Here is a 16,459-nt window from a genome sequence, read left to right as displayed (position 1 = left end):
AGACTTCTCCCCATCAGTCAGCATTGATGCTGATGATAAGCAGCTAGTATACTAGTCACTTTAGGTGAGCATGCACTCAGCTTCTGATTGCAGCCACAATGACCACCTTATCCAAACCAGGGGCCAAGGGCAGAATACGCAGTCTAATAAGTGACGACATTTACATATTAAATCATGCAAATATTAAATTCTTTCAGTTAAAAAAGAAATGCAATTACATAAAATTGAGACTTTCCAGAAAAATCTAGGATAACCGATCTTCATGTTGATAACTCACCAAGCACTTGTTGTACCAGAAAGAAGATGTAAACAAAAGATTATGGAAGGTGCCAACCAGAGAAGACGTCACAGGACAGGGGGCATTTAGGAGCGTTTGGAAGGGTAACTTATTTTCGATGATTGGTGACTGGTCATGGTAAGGACTTTCTAAACAGAGACACCAACATGCGAAATATTTTGTCTTTGCCTTTCTTACAGCACATTCTCGTCTATTTTATATTCGACTTTTGTGGTTATTTGTTTTATCCTCTCTACTAGATTGTAATATGCTTAAGGACAGGGAAGAACTCTATTTTCTGCATCTCAATCCTTTTCTGCAAGGATCCAAAAATTATAGGTATCTAGTAAGTGTCTATTGGCTGAATAATAAAGGATAGAATCATTGAACAAGAAGTAGAGCAAATTTAAAACAGAGTAGCACCGTATCAGCAGAGGAAAAACCATACTTAGGGAATCTACACTTTCAGAAGTCAAGCTCAGAGATTCATGCGCTTAAGGAAGATGCAAACCCTTAAAAAAATGGGGTCCTGCTGCTTAAAATAGCCACTATCCAAAGAAATTGTTCCCTACCCTCTGTATCTACTTCTCATCCTTTGGCTGTTTGTTCTTTTTTTTGGTCTTTTTAGGGCCGCATCTACAACATATGGAAGTTCCCAGCTTCTGGGCTACACCACAGCTCATAGTAACGCCAGATCCCCAACCCCTGAGTGAGGCCAGGGGTCAAACCCACATCCTCACAGATACTAGTCAGGTTCGTTACTGCTGAGCCACCACCATAACTCCTTGTTTGTTCATTTCTATCAGGCTTTTTTGGTGCCATGGGTATTTGCCTTCCTCAGAGTTTCGTCTGCCTTAGCTGTCTCCTGGCTAGCCTCACTCCCTTTCTCTCTTCTCCACAAATTCTAGGCCTCACTGCTTTGCCTTTTCCTCTCCTGGTTCTCTTTTTTATGGTCTCTCTATCAATCGGTGTCTTTCTGGCTCCCACTGGCAACTAGATCTATTTCTATCCCAGCTTGGCCCAGCTACCTGATTCTGGTGTTGTTTCAAAAAGAATAAATTGAACTTGGTAAAATAGAACTAAGAGATGTAATTATTTCTACTTTCGAAAAGGCTTTGACTAAATTATACGCTAAGTATTTTTTTTTCTTCTAAAAACATCCCAGAATTAAACAGATCTTTTTTCTTCATAGCTAAGGCATTGGCGTAGATCCAGGAATGAAAGGCTGCAAATAAAGGAGCATTCGGTGATGAAATGTTAATGGTAGGATCACCAAGATGTTAGCAGCGTGATCACTCTTATTTAGAAGTTTAGCTAATGAAATAGAAGAACTATCCAGTGAAATCTCCAAGTTTGCAGAGAGCAGAGACTTTCTCCCTGCATGTACTTCTGAAAAACTTCAGGAGAAGCCAAGTACAGGTCAGAAGGGGGAGGTACATTTCACATGAACCAGAATAAGGAGATGACGTTAGGGAAAAAAAATCCATCAATTCTCAAAGGACACTGGCTCTGACTGATCATTAGCACTGATAAGGGGATTCAGGAGGCATTGTAACTATTCCCTGAAGGGAGCCTTTGGCCTTTAGGGGCAAAGAGATATTGTAATAAGACAGAAAACATTGCTGCACCCTTGTACAAGCCATAAATCTTCCACTCTTAGAATCCTGGATTCAGCTCAAACTGCCTAACCTGTCCTCATTTTATAAAAGATGAAACAAAACTGCGAAGCTCCAGAGAAAACAACTAAAATTATCAACAGGATGCAATGTACGAAAATGAATCAGAAAAATTAGAACCATCTGGAAAGAAACAAGTTGAGAGGGGATGTGTTTTGAATCCTTTAAAAGACTACAGAGTGTGAAAAAAATGTCACAAAAAGTATCCATTGACTATACTGTGTGTATATGTGAAGCAGAAGCTGACTCTTGGATCTCAAAAAAAAAGAAAAGAAAAGAAAAAGAAACCAGTTAAAGACAAGTGTTTATCAATATTTGATTCTTCATTGTTTATTTTCCTAAAGATTTATTGAACACCTACTATGTGTCAAGCACTCTACGAGGCTCTTAGAATACTCTGATAAATAGAATGTGACTCTGCCCTTGATGGAAAATTTAACGAAAGAGAAAGAGCTCTAGAAAAATTGGCATGATTGCATTATTATAATGTGTGGTAATAATAAAAAGGGGGCATCGGATTTCACAGTTGAGGTGACGTATGATCTGAGCTTTGAGGAATGAGTAAGATTATGTCATCAGGCAAGACAGAAAAGAACATTTCAGACACAGAGAAAGAGCCTAAGAAAAGATATGGGCTATGAAAATAGGTGGTCTATTACAGGAAGTGTGACGGGCTGATGGTGAGCCTGCACGTTGGTCTCCAGCCCGGGTTGGAAGAGACTTTGGACTCTACCAAGAAGTTTACACATGACAAAGCCACGAGAGGTTTGCTGTGGTTTTTTTAATTGAAGTAGAGTTGATTTACAATGTCGAGAGGTTCAGATGTACAGCAAAGTGACTCATACATACATGTAATACACTAGATATTTATTACATATTTTTCAGATTATTTTCCAGTATAGGTTATTACAAGGTATTGAACACAATCCCCTGTGCTAACAGTAGGTCCTTGTTTATTATCTATTTTACATATATTAGTGTGAATCTGCTAATCCCAACTCCTAATTTATCCCTCCCCCTTTCCCCTTTGGTAACCATATGTTTGTTTTCTATGTCTGTGAGTCTGTTCAACTCTGTAAATAGATTCATTTGTATTATTTTTTGGACTCCACTTATATGTGATAACATATGATATCCGTCTTTCTCTCACCAACTTCACTTAGTATAATAATCTCTCTGTCCACCCATGTTGCTGCAAATAGCATTACTTCACTCCTTTTTATGCCTGAGCATATTCCATCTTATGTATCTAACACATCTTCTTTTTTTTTGTCTTTATTGACTTTATTTTAGTTTTTGTACACAAAGAAAAATCATGTTCATATCCATCATGAACAAAAACTTAAAAAGGCAGAACTAGAAGACATGTGTCCTTCACCAAAGCAGAACTGTGTTAAAGGTTCCAAATACTTCAATTTTTAAAATAAATATTTTCATTTTCCGATGTCCACTTTCATGTCTTCAGAATGTCACAAGGAAACTGAAGCTGTCATGAATTACATTTTGTTGAGAGTCCCAGCGCACTGTGTTCGGTAACTGGCCATGCCATATCCAGCCTGGTTGGGAGGAGGTATTACAGGGGGAGGGGCTTGTCCTTGGGGAGGCTGAGCACCAAATCCACCCAGGCAAGCAGCTGAAGGTGATTGATCTACTCCAAATCCTCGCTGATTCCATGGCGGCCCGTATACTCCGTCAGGTGGTACTTGCCACCCATTTGCCACTGGACTCAAATCCCCATGCTCTTGTGGATCTCCATAAACTTGGCTCCACTGGCCCCACCGACTATAGTCGACCTGTTGGAAGTTTTCAGTCATATCAGGAGATTCTTTACCCCAATAGCATTTAACAACACGTCCTTCGATTGTAGTACCAGTCACTGAGACAATGGCATGGGCTGCACTTCCATGGGTGGAAAATCTGACAAATGAATAGCGCTTCTCCGGAAAAACTCTGATTTCCATAATTTGCCCAAATGGTGAGAATGTCTGTCTCATAAGCTGATCTGTTAACCCAGAAGCAATTCCTCCGCAGTACACAGTACAATTTTTTGGACTTGACTGGTTTACTACATCTTCAAATTTCAACTGCTTAGTGTTACTTTCTTGTGTACTTTTAGGTGCAGGTGGTTTGCGTGTGGCCCAACTGGTTCTGATTTGACAACCTCCCAACCACTGACCTCCCATACGCACAACTGCATTTTCTGCATCCAGTTTGTTGTAAAAAGATACAGAGCCATAGCCTTTGGATTTTCCAGTTGCTGTATCTTTAACTATGGCCTGTTAACAGATTTCTTTATTTTTCTTGGTCAATTCTCTACCATCATTTTGGAGTTTGGGCAGAACTGAGTTCCAATGTGCCCAGTTCCTTGCAGTTCGACTTCAAGATCCTGTCCATTCTTATGAAGCAATTGATATTTTACCAAAGGAGGTGAATGCTGATTTGATATCTTCTGCTGTAATTTCTGGACTCAAATCCCCAACAAACACGTGGAACTGATTGGAAGTATCTTTTTTCTGGCTACTTGGTGTTGTTGCCCAGTTTACTCTGACCTCCTTTCCCAAAATTTTTCTCCCATTCATATAACACATCTTCTTTATCCACCTCTATGGATGGGCATTTAGGTTGCTTTCATGTCTTGGCTACTGTAAACAGTGATTCTGTGAACCCTGAGGTGCATGCATCTTTTCAAATTAGAGTTTTCTCCGTTTCCAGATATGTGCCTAGGAGTGGGATTGCTGGATCATAAGGAAATTCCATATTCATTTTTTAAGGGATCTCGATCCTGTTCTCCACAGTGGCGCCACCAATTTACATTCTCACCAACAGTGTAGGAAGGTTCCCTTTGCATCACTGGAGTTTTTAGGTAAAGAAATGACACAATCAGACTCTCATTTTAGAAATGTAACTTAGCATTTGTTGTTCTCTGAAAGTAATTCAGCCCAGAAAAGAAATATCTAAGTTCAAAAAATTTTGATGGATTAATATACGACAGAAAATTCAAAGAATCCATAGTACATTCCAAATCTTTTAAGGTTGACCTCACCAGAATGTTAGGACAGAATAACAAATGTCATGGCTTTATCCTTGCCCAGTACCGACTATGGCCTGAGCAGAGATGCATGTACAGTTTTCTACATTTTGATCACCCAGAACAAAACCATCTCAGGCTGGGTATGTGCATGAGTGTAATGGAAATCCAGCAGTCTTCTTACAAAGAGAAACATTGCCCTTGATTGGGCACTGAAGCTTTGTGAACCTGAGTGGCCTTTGCCCAGCCTGGCAATACGACCTGTGAGATTTCACACGGATATTCGGCTGCTGTTCAAATTTGTCAAAGCTGCAGCAAACACAAGGGCAGCAACGTAACGGTCCCTGAAAAAAGAATCTACTATGTGACAAGAGGCTGGCACAAGGGGACAGAGTGAAACCATCTGGCTACTGACTCAGGTAGCCTTTAAAAAAAAAAATCAAATACATTACGTATTTAGATGGGGTATGATGAATCCTAGGTTTTTTATTGCTAATATTTACAGGAGTCAGGGGGAGGCAGTACTTCTACTTGGGTAAAATTGAAGTTGGAGGAAACCACTGGATTTCACAGTTTGGAGTTTTCAGACTCAGATTGCTATTGGAGGAGAGGTAGTAGAAATGACAGGGTTGGAGTTCCCGTCGTGACTCAGCAGTTAACGAACCTGACTAGCATCCATGAGGACGTGGGTTCGATCCCTGGCCTCGATCATGCGTTAAGGATCCAGCACTGCTGTGACTGTGGTGTAGGCCACCAGTGGCTACGACCCCTAGCATGGGAACCTCCATATGCTGCGGGTGCCGCCCTAAAAAGACAAAAAAAAAAAAAAAAAAACTACAGGGTTTATGGGAAAAATTTAGAGTAGGAACCTCAGCCAAAATCAGTTATAGGCCATGGAGCCCATGACTGAGATCTAGATGAAACCAGCAGGAAACTCTCCCCAAAGGTAGAATATTTGTGACTGACCTATATTGCAAATAGCATTTTTCTCTGAAGAGCTTAACAAAATGCTTTCACATTGTTCATTTCGTCCTTACAAATTTTTTTCATTGTGGACCCCATTTTGCAGCTACATCAACCAGAAACTCCAGGAGGTCAATGGCTCAGCCCAGTCTGCATGATTAGTTAGCCACAGAGCTGGTAGAGCTTCTGAGACCTGACTCTGTACTCTCCGCTCGGCACTACCCCACTGGGGTATGAGATGATTCTGATTCCTCGTGTTACTGGGTACTCAAAAGACAGAGCTCATTGTACATCCCCAATAAGGTGTCTCAGTATGAATAAGGGAAATGTCACAGAAGGACCCCCTGATCCTTAGGCTGAAGGGGGGCCTTTGAAGGTTCTTGGGTGGCAGGAACAAAGCCAGAACCCATAGCTTCAAAGTAGCTCAAAATTCCTAAGGGATAAAAGCATCTCTTTCTCCTGGAAATGGATGCCTCACTTTGGTTTGGTACTAACCTTAGGGCACATGCATGAGCCACCTCCCACTACCCCTGCGAGACAGAGAAAGCACATTTGGTCCGCGGGGAAACTACAGCAAACGGGTGGAGTAGGTGATCAGCGTCGCTAGAAGATCGTGGGCAGAGATAAGAATGGATCACTTAAAATCCTGTAGCTCCTAGAGCCTTGTGCATAGCTTCCTGTCTCTGTCACTTTTATCCTGCATGCTGCTCTGGAAGACTGTGCCTATGATGGCTGCAGAGAGACAAAATGTCTTTAGAAGACAAGATGATAGCTCTGCAATAATGGCCAATGAATGCAAAAATCAATTTTTTATTATCTGATACGTTTTAACAGGGCTCTCCAATAGTACCATTGTAAGTGAAAGCAGCACTAATTTCCTTTTATTTTGCTGTAATAGAGTCAATGATACCAGCTATCCTACCAAGGGGCATCCTTTACGGCATAGCAGGTCTCCACATCGAGAAAGGGGACATTTAAAAGCCGCTTTGAACGGGCACTGCTCAGTCTATACATTTATCCTTAGAGCTTGTGGTGCATTTAAATTGCTTTTTTGCAGCAGTCAAAGGGATCAATAACTCTTAGACTCTTTAAGGAACGAAGAATATACAAGATAGACATTTTAAGCTCTTTAGAAAATATATTCATGAGGTCGCCCAGTTTCCCCTGGTACCCAACTTTGCTGGTGACATTTGTTAATGTTTTTGCAGCAAACAGGAGGAGGAGTTCTCCAAAGGCTCTCATCTCTGCTCTTCCAGAAAATATTGATTTTTCTTTTTTTTACAAGAATCAGGGAGGGGGGAAGGGGTAAAACAAACAAACAAACAAAAACAAAAAACAAAACAAAAAAAACTACTCAAAGCAAAAAAAGAAATCTCACAAAAGAATAACTTAGCTCAAAGCTGGCTTGACAAAGTAATTCTATTTAAATAGCTTTGTGCCACTCGATAGAGAAAATTTCTGCTGGATTTTCTTTTTGAACAATTTCATAGTCTTCGTAAGAGGCATGTTTTGAGAATATTATGTTCTTAAGAGTAATGCAGGGCTTTCTACTGAATCTTCCTGCCAGCGAGAGAGGTCAGCTTTACATTACTGCAGCTTTGGAAAGGGATTTTAAATTCCCATTAATTAAGGTTAATTAATTAGACGTTTGGTAAAAACACTTTAAGATGCCAGACAGGGGGAAAAAATAACTACTTCGTGATGGCTGCTTAAAAGAAAAGCCTGGAATGCATTAGAAAACTCAGTCTGACTCAGAGAGGTCTGGGAGTGTTTGAATTAGTGACTGTGTTTGAGAAAAATTGGGTACTGGAATTTCCTCCTCCAAAAAAGAAAAAAATGTGATAATTACACTGACTCTCTTTTGTTAAGCTGATGTTTTATATGGTTCGGATAACGGAGGCTAAATGTATTTGGGCACAGAGAATGGAGGACAGAGGTATCTCTTCATCCCTGCATGCTGGAGACCACCTGGTCCCAGGCACTGAGTGGGGCTGGAGAAATAAAAGCATACAATATAGGCCAAATTCTCGCTTCCACGTGTCTTTCCGTCCTGAGCTAGACTGCGACAGGTGATTTGCACAATTTACTAACAGGTGGTTTCTCAGCCCACAAAGTATTTTTTAAATTAGTCGTTGGCACGTTTCCATTGTGGTTCAGCAGGTTGAGAACTCGACACAATGTTTGTGAGGATGTGGGTTTGATTCCTGGCCTTCCTCAGAGGGTTAAGGACCTGGCATTGCCACAAACTCTGCTGTAGGTCAGAGATGTGGCTCAGAACTGGTGTTGCTGTGGCTGTGGCATAGGCCGGCAGCTGCTGCTCCAATTTGACCCCTAGCCTGGGAACTTCCATATGCCACAGGTGCAGCCCTGAAAAGAAAAAAATATCCATTTACTATGGCGTAAACAAGCAGAGGGAGCTTCCGCTGTGGTGGGGCGGTTAATGATCTGGCTTGTCTCTCTGGAGGCGACGGTTGCCATCCCCAACCTGGTGCAGTGGGTTAAGGATCCTGCGTTGCTGCAACTATGAAATAGGTCACAGCCCTGGCTTGATTTGATCCCTGGCCGGGGAACCTGCGTGTGTGCAGGGAGGCCGAAAAAATTAAAAAGTGAGTTGTTAGCATTTGGAAATGTGTAAATATCACATGAAATCTAGGCATTTAGCTTGTCTTGAAAATACTATTACAGATGACAGCACCAGGTAATAGTCCGACTCTCCTCGAGTCCAGCAGCGATGCTCCCTTTAAGTTGACTGTGTCCGTGGTCCAGTCCCTCTGCCTCTTGTATCACCACCGCCCCTTCCTGTGGGCACTGACTTGGCCACAGGTATCGCAGACACACACTTATCAGAGGAAAATACATGTGTTCAATGCACAGCAACCCACACCGCAGCTCACGGCAATGCCGGATCCTTAACCCAGTGAGCAAGGCCAGGGATCGAACCCACATCCTCATAGATGCTAGTCAGGTTCATTTCCTGCTGAGCCACAAGGGGAACTCCTATTACTGGTTTAATTGCACTTAATATAAGACATATTTTTTCATTATTTTTAAGGCTCTCGGTGAAGAAAGAGACCATATCTCTGTTCCTCGCCGTATCCTCCATGTCTGGCTTAATGCCTGGTAAACAGAGGACACTTTATATTCGCTGGCTTAATACATAAAAATCCTAAAATATTGCAAATGCGAGAGACCTTTCTGGCAATTACAGGAGAGAAGTGAAAGAACGCTTACTAGGAAATGGTGAGAAGTTTGGGCTGCTGCTTCGTGGCTAATAGATCAAAGAAATGAAGGGGCTTCCCGTTGTCCAACATATAATTTCTGCACATGGAAATGATCCTGCTTTTCTTTTCTCAGCCTGAAAAAAAAAAAGTATTGTGAGCTTGCCGATTCTATCTTTATGCTTCTAAGAGAGATTTCTTTTGAGTTGTTCTAGACCAAAAGCCATTACCCCTGCTTTGAAAACATCTAGAGGGGGAAACTAAAATTCTCCAGTATTTTACTCCTTTCATTGTCAGATACTACATCTCTTTCCTCTTTTGCAAACAATTCAGCGAGGAAGCATGGAACTCCTCTGAGGCTCCGTGGGTTAAGGATCCAGTTTTGTCCCTGCAGCAGCCCAAGTCACTGCTGCGGCTCAGGTTTGATTCCTGGCCTAGGAACTTCGGGGTAACACACACACACACACACACACACACACACACACACACACACACACACACACACACACACACACACAGATCCTAACTGGGAATCATGTACATATTTTCCAAATCACTAAGTATTGGAGGATATTGGTTTTTTCCTTTTTTTCTTCTTTCTGCAGATAGGCACCAACAAGTTTATACATGACATCACATGAACGGTGAATATCCAGAAGAACACGAAGCCCCGTGGGGTGGGGAACTGCGGAGGACAGGCTTTCTGGAGCGAGTCTGGAGCACTACAGGGAGAGAACACGAGAGCACCGGTGGCATCAGGGAGCCCGCTTTCACCCAAGACCGTGGGGTTTCCTGAACAAAGAAGATGACGACATGCCGGAGGAAGGCCAGTATAAAGAGTAACATATATAACTGCTTCTTAAACCTGGGGATTCCAGGGAAGATCCTGAGGGGCCAAGAAGACCCCCAGAGAAGAGCTAGGGCTTCAGAAAGCCAGTCTTTGCAGGCATCAGACCCGGGAGCTAAGCCTCCTCGTAGGCCAAGATGGTGCCCCACTGTGGTCCCTTGGTCCCCTTCCTGCCTTTGAGGCCTTTCCTTTGATGTTATTCCATTGATCCAAAGGCAAGCGGGAACAAAAAGACTTCTTTCTAGAATGTACAGTTGTTTAGATTGACTGTTGATCAGACTCTCTGGTTTTTCCTTAATTTTCTCCAAAATAATCTGATATTTTGGTTTCTTGGGCGTAGTTTGCACCTTCTTCAAAAACAAAGAATCCTTGCCTTTAAGCTTACCACCAAATCCAATATATTTAGACCCTTCCTCAAGGGTTAGACTCACGCAATGTCAGAAATGATTCCTTGAAAGGGTCCTCGCCCTGGAGGTGAGTTAGCCTATGTATACAACTGGCAGATTAAAAGCAACGTGCCAAGTACGGTTGGGAACGCGGGGCTGTTCAACATACCTTGCCTCGAAAGAGCTTAGAAACTAGCTTCAGTCCAAAAATAAACAGGGATCCCCCCTGTGTCGTGGCAAGTTAGGAATCCCACTGCGGCGGCTAAGGCCACTGCGGAGGCACAGGTACCACTCCTGGCTCAATACCGTTGGTTAAACTCTCTGGCATTGCCGCAGCCGTGGCGTAAGTCACAGGGGTGGCTCAGAGTCAGTCCCTTCGCCGGGAACATCCACATGCCTTGGGTGTGGCCATAGAAAAATTATAAGTAAAATAAAATGTTGGTACAGGAGAAAGTAGCACATGGCTATATCAAAAGGACATTAGACAGGTCGTATAAACATAACAACCATTTGAAGAAGGGAGAGGCTGGGTTTGGACGAACAGGAAGGGCTACATCAAAAAAAGAGAGTTGAGCTGGTCATTGGCGTATGGGCAGGATTTACACAAGTTTAAAGGACAAGAGGTACAGGCAAGGGATGGGCGCAAGGGCGGCTGGGGGCAGTGAGGAGTGAACGCCAGGAGAAGCAGTGCACCCCAGCTGCAGTCTTTTCTCTGGAGTGTCCCCAGGGCGTCCTGGTTCTGCGTGCTTATTACTATCCCTGAAGTACTCCATTATTTTATTAGTTCCCCATATAAATTATTTATCTGAGAGATTGCTGATGCTGACCAGCTCTGATAAGTAATGTCTCTATAGGAAATGCCGCTGGAGGCACTAGAGTCCCCTGTGGCTGGCAACACACTGAAAATCAATTTTAACTCCCGTGTGCGTGTGTGTGTGTGTGTGTGTGTTGTGTGTGTGTGTGTGCGCGTGAGCGCAAGAGCGCGTGCACACACACAAAGGTCTTTGAGAAGACGTTGTGCAGATGATGGCTGCCCTTCCTAGTGGGTCCCCATCAGACCTACAAATTAGATTTCTGGGGGCAACATTCGGGACATTGCCTGGGGCCACTACTCCTGGTATTGTGTGTTATAAAGCAACTCGTAATAACTTGATGGGAGCAGAACATTAAAAGGCCGCCTCATTTTATCTCCAATAGGCTTCCCTTGAAAAAAGTCACCTCGCAGCCACATTTGAAGAACAGTCCGTTGGTGTATTTACCTTTTCTCATCACTCAGACGGAGTGTAGCCGTCAGAAAGATCATCGCTTTCCAGGCTGCTTCCAAAAGCTCATAAAAGCTTTACACGATTCCTTTTGCTTCCTTTGCCAACAAATGCCTCCCTTACCTACTCCACTGCTGGTGTTTTCCTTGGGATTCCATGGGGGGCTGTTCTGTTTTCAAGGCTACAAATAATTTCCCATGCCATGCACCTTTTCAGGAAACCTGAGCTGTCAGAGTCAGAACCTTAAAAGGTGATAGGTAACCTGATGGAAGAAGAGCAGAAATGAAGTGGAGAAGGGCCTTTGGTGCAGTATTCTTCGTGTATCTGACATGCTCCCTTTGTGCAATTTTGATTCGACTTATGAAATTAAGCACGAGTCATCCCCTCCTGCGCAAATGTAGATATCACAGACCTCACTAACCCACCAGCAACTTTGCCCAATAGGAAGAGCATTTATTTTTATTTTTTCTCTTTTAGGGCTGCACCCGCAGCATACGGAGGTTCCCAGGCTAGGAGTCGAGCTAGAGCTGTAGCTGATGGCCACATCCACAGCCAGAGCCAGAGCCAGAGCCACGCCAAATCTGAGCCATGTCTAAAACCTACACCACAGCTCACAGCAACGCTGGATCCTTAACCCACTGAGCGAGGCCAGGGATCCAACCTGCATCCTCACAGATGCTAGTCAGATTCGTTTCCACTGAGCCACAATGGGAACTCCAGGAAGAGCAGTTCAGGTCAACCTGGGCACAGTTCATGTCAAAACAACATGGGAATTTGGTTCCCATGTTTTCATTAATTAGATATCCTTGAGCTTTCAGTGTCCTGGCCTCTGTCACATGTACATATATATTTTTCCCATGATTTGGTAATATATCTGGACAAGTCGAAAGAGATTTCTGATGAGATCAGGCGTGTTCAGGGTGGTATGGCCACAGACGAAAGAGACTTCTGATTTCTGTTCCACCTCACAAAATTTTTCAGGGTGCCTACTGCATGCTTAGCATGAAATACCGTTTAAAGCTTCTGGAGCTGCCATGAGGCAGCTGTGACTATCTTTCTGACTTTCCCACAGATGGTGAGCAAGGGTCATTTGGGGTCTTTGCCCACATGCGTGACCTTGGGTTCTCTCTTGCGCTTCATAGCCTGTCTCACCCTGAGGTGAGCCGAGAAGTCTACAGCCACCTACCCGAAGCTCCAGGAAAGACATGAGGTAAGTGTCCGGGAGGAAGAAGCCCTTCCTCTTGGCACGGCTACCTTGGGCTGAGGGTTCAGTGCCAAGGAAAGCACTGAACCCTTTCCACCTGGTCACCCCACCAGGAAGTCAGGGTGAATTTGCTAGAATGGGTACTTCATTTCTCTCTCCGCAGGCATCTTGAAATTAGGCATTACCACTCAATCAGTTAGAATTGTGTTGGGCTTCAACCAATCCACAAAGACACTAAGGGGTTAATTTTTCTTGTCCAAAAAAAAGTCCAGAAGTAGACTGTTGAGGAATATGATGCAGTGGCTCCAAGACATCAGCAGAGCCCAGGTGCCTTGTGCTTCTGCTCAGCGTCTCAGTGGCCACCTGTCATCCTCAGAGTCACAAGCCTCCTGGCTTTAATTCCTAGAAGAAAGTAGAACAGTGGGCAAGGCGGGAGATGTGAGAGCTACACGAATCTGTACCCTCCCGGGACGTCACCAGGAGTTTCATCCGGGGACTTACATTTATACCTCCCTGGCCAGGATGCTTCCATTTTGCCAACCCTCTGTGCCAGGAGGGCTGGGAATAACTGGGGCCACGGCCACCCTCACAAAGGCTGAATTATTAAGAAAAAAGGGAGTTCAACTATACATGTATAAAACTTTGAAAAGAAAAAAGAAGAAGAGAGAAGATGTATTGGGTAAAGAATCTGTACTATCAGCCAGAAAGAGCAAGAATCCTTTTCTTTTCTAGACTCAAGCTATAGCATGAAAATTAATATACATTACACGTGCTACAAATGAGAAATAATCACGTTTCTTGTAAGGACAACTGGAAGCTTCCATGCCCTTCTTTTTCCTCTGCTGGCTTTGCACATTTCTAGCAGTGGGTATTACCTGTGGCCAGATCGAATTCATTCATTTATGATATCTCAGGCACCAGCAGAAGTCATAAACTATTCATCTTGGGAATGTTTATATTTGAGAAGGTCACAGTGTCGAGTGATGTATACCTTAAGGTCCCCTCTCTCTGGTCGGGCCCCGAGGGGCCTTGGTCTGCCATTTTCCTTTAAACAGTGAAATGAGACGTACACAGCTCAAAATACATGTCGTGTGTTCCCACCAGCTCCAGAGAACTCCCAGTGAAAGAGGTTTGGATCCTCTCTGACTGTGTTTCTCCTCTCCGTCTTTCTCATGCTCCCTACTCTTAGCCGTAGGTAAGCATCTGGTGATGAGAGTAGCTTTCCTCTTCTTCATGATTTTCCGCCCCCCTGGATGGCTCTGAAATCTTAACTCAAAATGCGTAACAGCTCCTCAGCCGTTCATTCTGAAACCCCAATCAAAAGGGAGATGAGGAGTTCCCTGGTGGCCTGGCAGGTTAAGGACCACTGTGGCTTGGGTCGCTGCGGTGGTGCAGCTTCAATCCCTGGCTGGGGGCTTCCACAGGGATATATGTGGCCATATAAAAAAGATGGAGAGATTGAGGGAGAAAAATGCTGGCTTTCTGAAGAAAAGCAAGCCTAGAAGCCTTCTGTACCACAGCCCCCTTGCTCGCCTGCTCTTTGGAATAATCTTGCCGCTGAGATACGAATGGGGTCCAGGGCATAGAGGTTAACAAATTATTATACCAACACTGGCACAGATTAGCTTCGGGGTTGAGATTGCCCATGTACCAGAAATACTGAGAGTGCTAAATAATAACATGCTTTTATCTATGGCGCTTTAACATAGCATCACCTTCAATCAGAATAAGGACTTTGAGAAATAGAATTGAACCCATTTTAGCAAAGAGACACTGAAGGCTGGCACAGTGAAATGGTTAACCGCTGTACCCAAAGCCAGGCTCAGCTCTGATACTTACCACCTTCGAAATTTCTAGTTTCTTAAGCATCATCAAAAGGACTTCCACTTTTCACCTTATATCCCAGCCCCGCTCAAGCCTCACCGTCCCCCAGGGAGCTTGGTCTGGCATCCAGCCTGTCCCTCTCGGATCCCCCTGCTTCCTACCATGCCTCTGCGCCATTGGACTCTCGGTCACCACTGCACCATCTTCTGAGGCCTCCACGGGCTTATCGGCTGCTGGGACCCTGGGGCGCAGCTCTCTCTTCCCCTGATGCTCCTGGGCCTCACAGTTAACAAGGAGGGCGCGTAGGACGACCACCCTCCTCCCCACTGCCCAGAGGCCGGTGCCGGAGCTTGCATTGCACCTAAGCCCATGAACACGTTTGCTCTGCTGTGAAGCAAGCCTTTTCTGGAAGGCTAACAGGGATAATGCCAGGGCAGCAGCACCCATCCTGCCTCATAAAGGTACATTATGGTGGCTTCCAGAGCCACATCCCCTAGAAGGAAGCCAGTGGTCCCCCCTTGTCTAGATCTGCCCCGTCCATGTGCCCTTCTCTCAGGAAGCAATGCCCCCACGAGAAGGCTACTCCACAGGAAATCTACCCACCCCAATCCCCAGGCAGAACACGTCAGAGCCGTCTCTCTAGCCCCAGGGAGTACACACTTCTATTTTACTATGTAGTTTTCTACAGTCGACTTCACTTCCCCATTTCAGACAAAACCCAAGATTGTGCCTTTTTATGGCCAAAAGAAAAAAAAGAAAAAGCCAAATACATTAAAGTGTATTTCTAAACAAAAGAATAAATTTTGCCCTGAGGTAAATTTTGTGACTCCCTTAGAATGGAGAAAAAAAAAATTAAGTGCATCTATATTTAGTTCTTTATTTAATAGTAAGTTCCCGTTCACTGCGTCTGCCTGGGAGCTCTGACTGTATATTCAGAGCCTCTGATTCTAATTCAAGCCTTGTCACATGCTGTGCGACTGGGGACAAAGTCTCCTATTTCTCTGGCTCTTAGTCTCTGTGAGGAGAGTGGGAGCGTAGAACTAAATGATTCTAAGACTCCTTCTAGCATTAAAATTCAAAGATTTCATTCACAACTTGGTCATAATTGAGAAATCAAAAAAAAATCAGGATTCATGCATCTCTAAGACGATTCCTGGCTTGGGAATAAGGCTCAGCTTGCCCACGATTCCCCTCTGGCAGCCAGGAAGGATTAGAGGGGTCGAACTCAATTGAACACAAAGCTATTTCAGCAACCCTGGGTTCCAGCTGAGAAGCCCAGCAAGCAGGCTTCTAATAGCCTCTGCTGACCCCATGGAGAGTTGACGTTGCTCCCTGGGGGTGATATTGGAGAGCCGATGCCTTGCAGGCGGCACAAGCAGAAATTTTATTATTATTGGTTTTGCAATTTGTTCACATTTTGCTGTCATTTGCCTTAGTGGCCATGGATCTCCACATTAAGATTTCGATTCCATTCCCCCCGGGGCTCCTGTGTTTTATGGAGATCGCTCATGTTTGCTGTCTTTATTGAAGTTGGTGTACGGCCCCTGGCTGCTGGGTTGAGCATAATCAAATGTCATTTATGAAGTCGTCCTGCCACTGGAGGGCTGAGGGAGAGCTGTGCCTGCAGCCCGTGCCTGAGCAACTCAAAGAGACAGGCAGCCTCAACAGCCTCAACAGCGCACTTGCAGGTGCTGATAAATGACGGCGCTGAGGCTTGATTGTTTCTGACCCTGGATTGCTGGCCATGAGTTATGGGTCACTTAAGTCTACTCCA

General features: G+C 44.1%; 1 protein-coding gene across 1 annotated transcript; it reads right to left on the bottom strand.

Annotated features, from left to right (window-relative positions):
* Nucleotides 1-3,413: 3,413 nt before the first annotated feature.
* LOC100736782 (nucleolysin TIAR-like) lies at nt 3,414-15,132 on the bottom strand. The gene is made up of 4 exons (XM_084978612.1): nt 14,847-15,132; nt 9,790-9,954; nt 8,949-9,061; nt 3,414-4,229 (listed from the first exon to the last, which is right to left on the bottom strand). The coding sequence occupies exons 1-4, from the start codon at nt 15,130-15,132 to the stop codon at nt 3,450-3,452; spliced, it is 1,344 nt and encodes a 447-aa protein (XP_084834738.1). The 3' UTR covers nt 3,414-3,449.
* Between the last annotated feature and the right edge of the window lie 1,327 nt (nt 15,133-16,459).

The sequence above is a fragment of the Sus scrofa genome, chromosome 9, assembly GCF_054392235.1.
Source record: "Sus scrofa isolate SSC_HxYL_T2T_F1_AM1 chromosome 9, Sscrofa_HxYL_maternal_Yorkshire_Landrace_v2.0, whole genome shotgun sequence".
NCBI lineage: Eukaryota > Metazoa > Chordata > Mammalia > Artiodactyla > Suidae > Sus > Sus scrofa.
The sequence above is the reverse complement of the archived record's forward strand: the minus strand, read 5'-3'. Positions and strand labels throughout refer to the sequence as shown.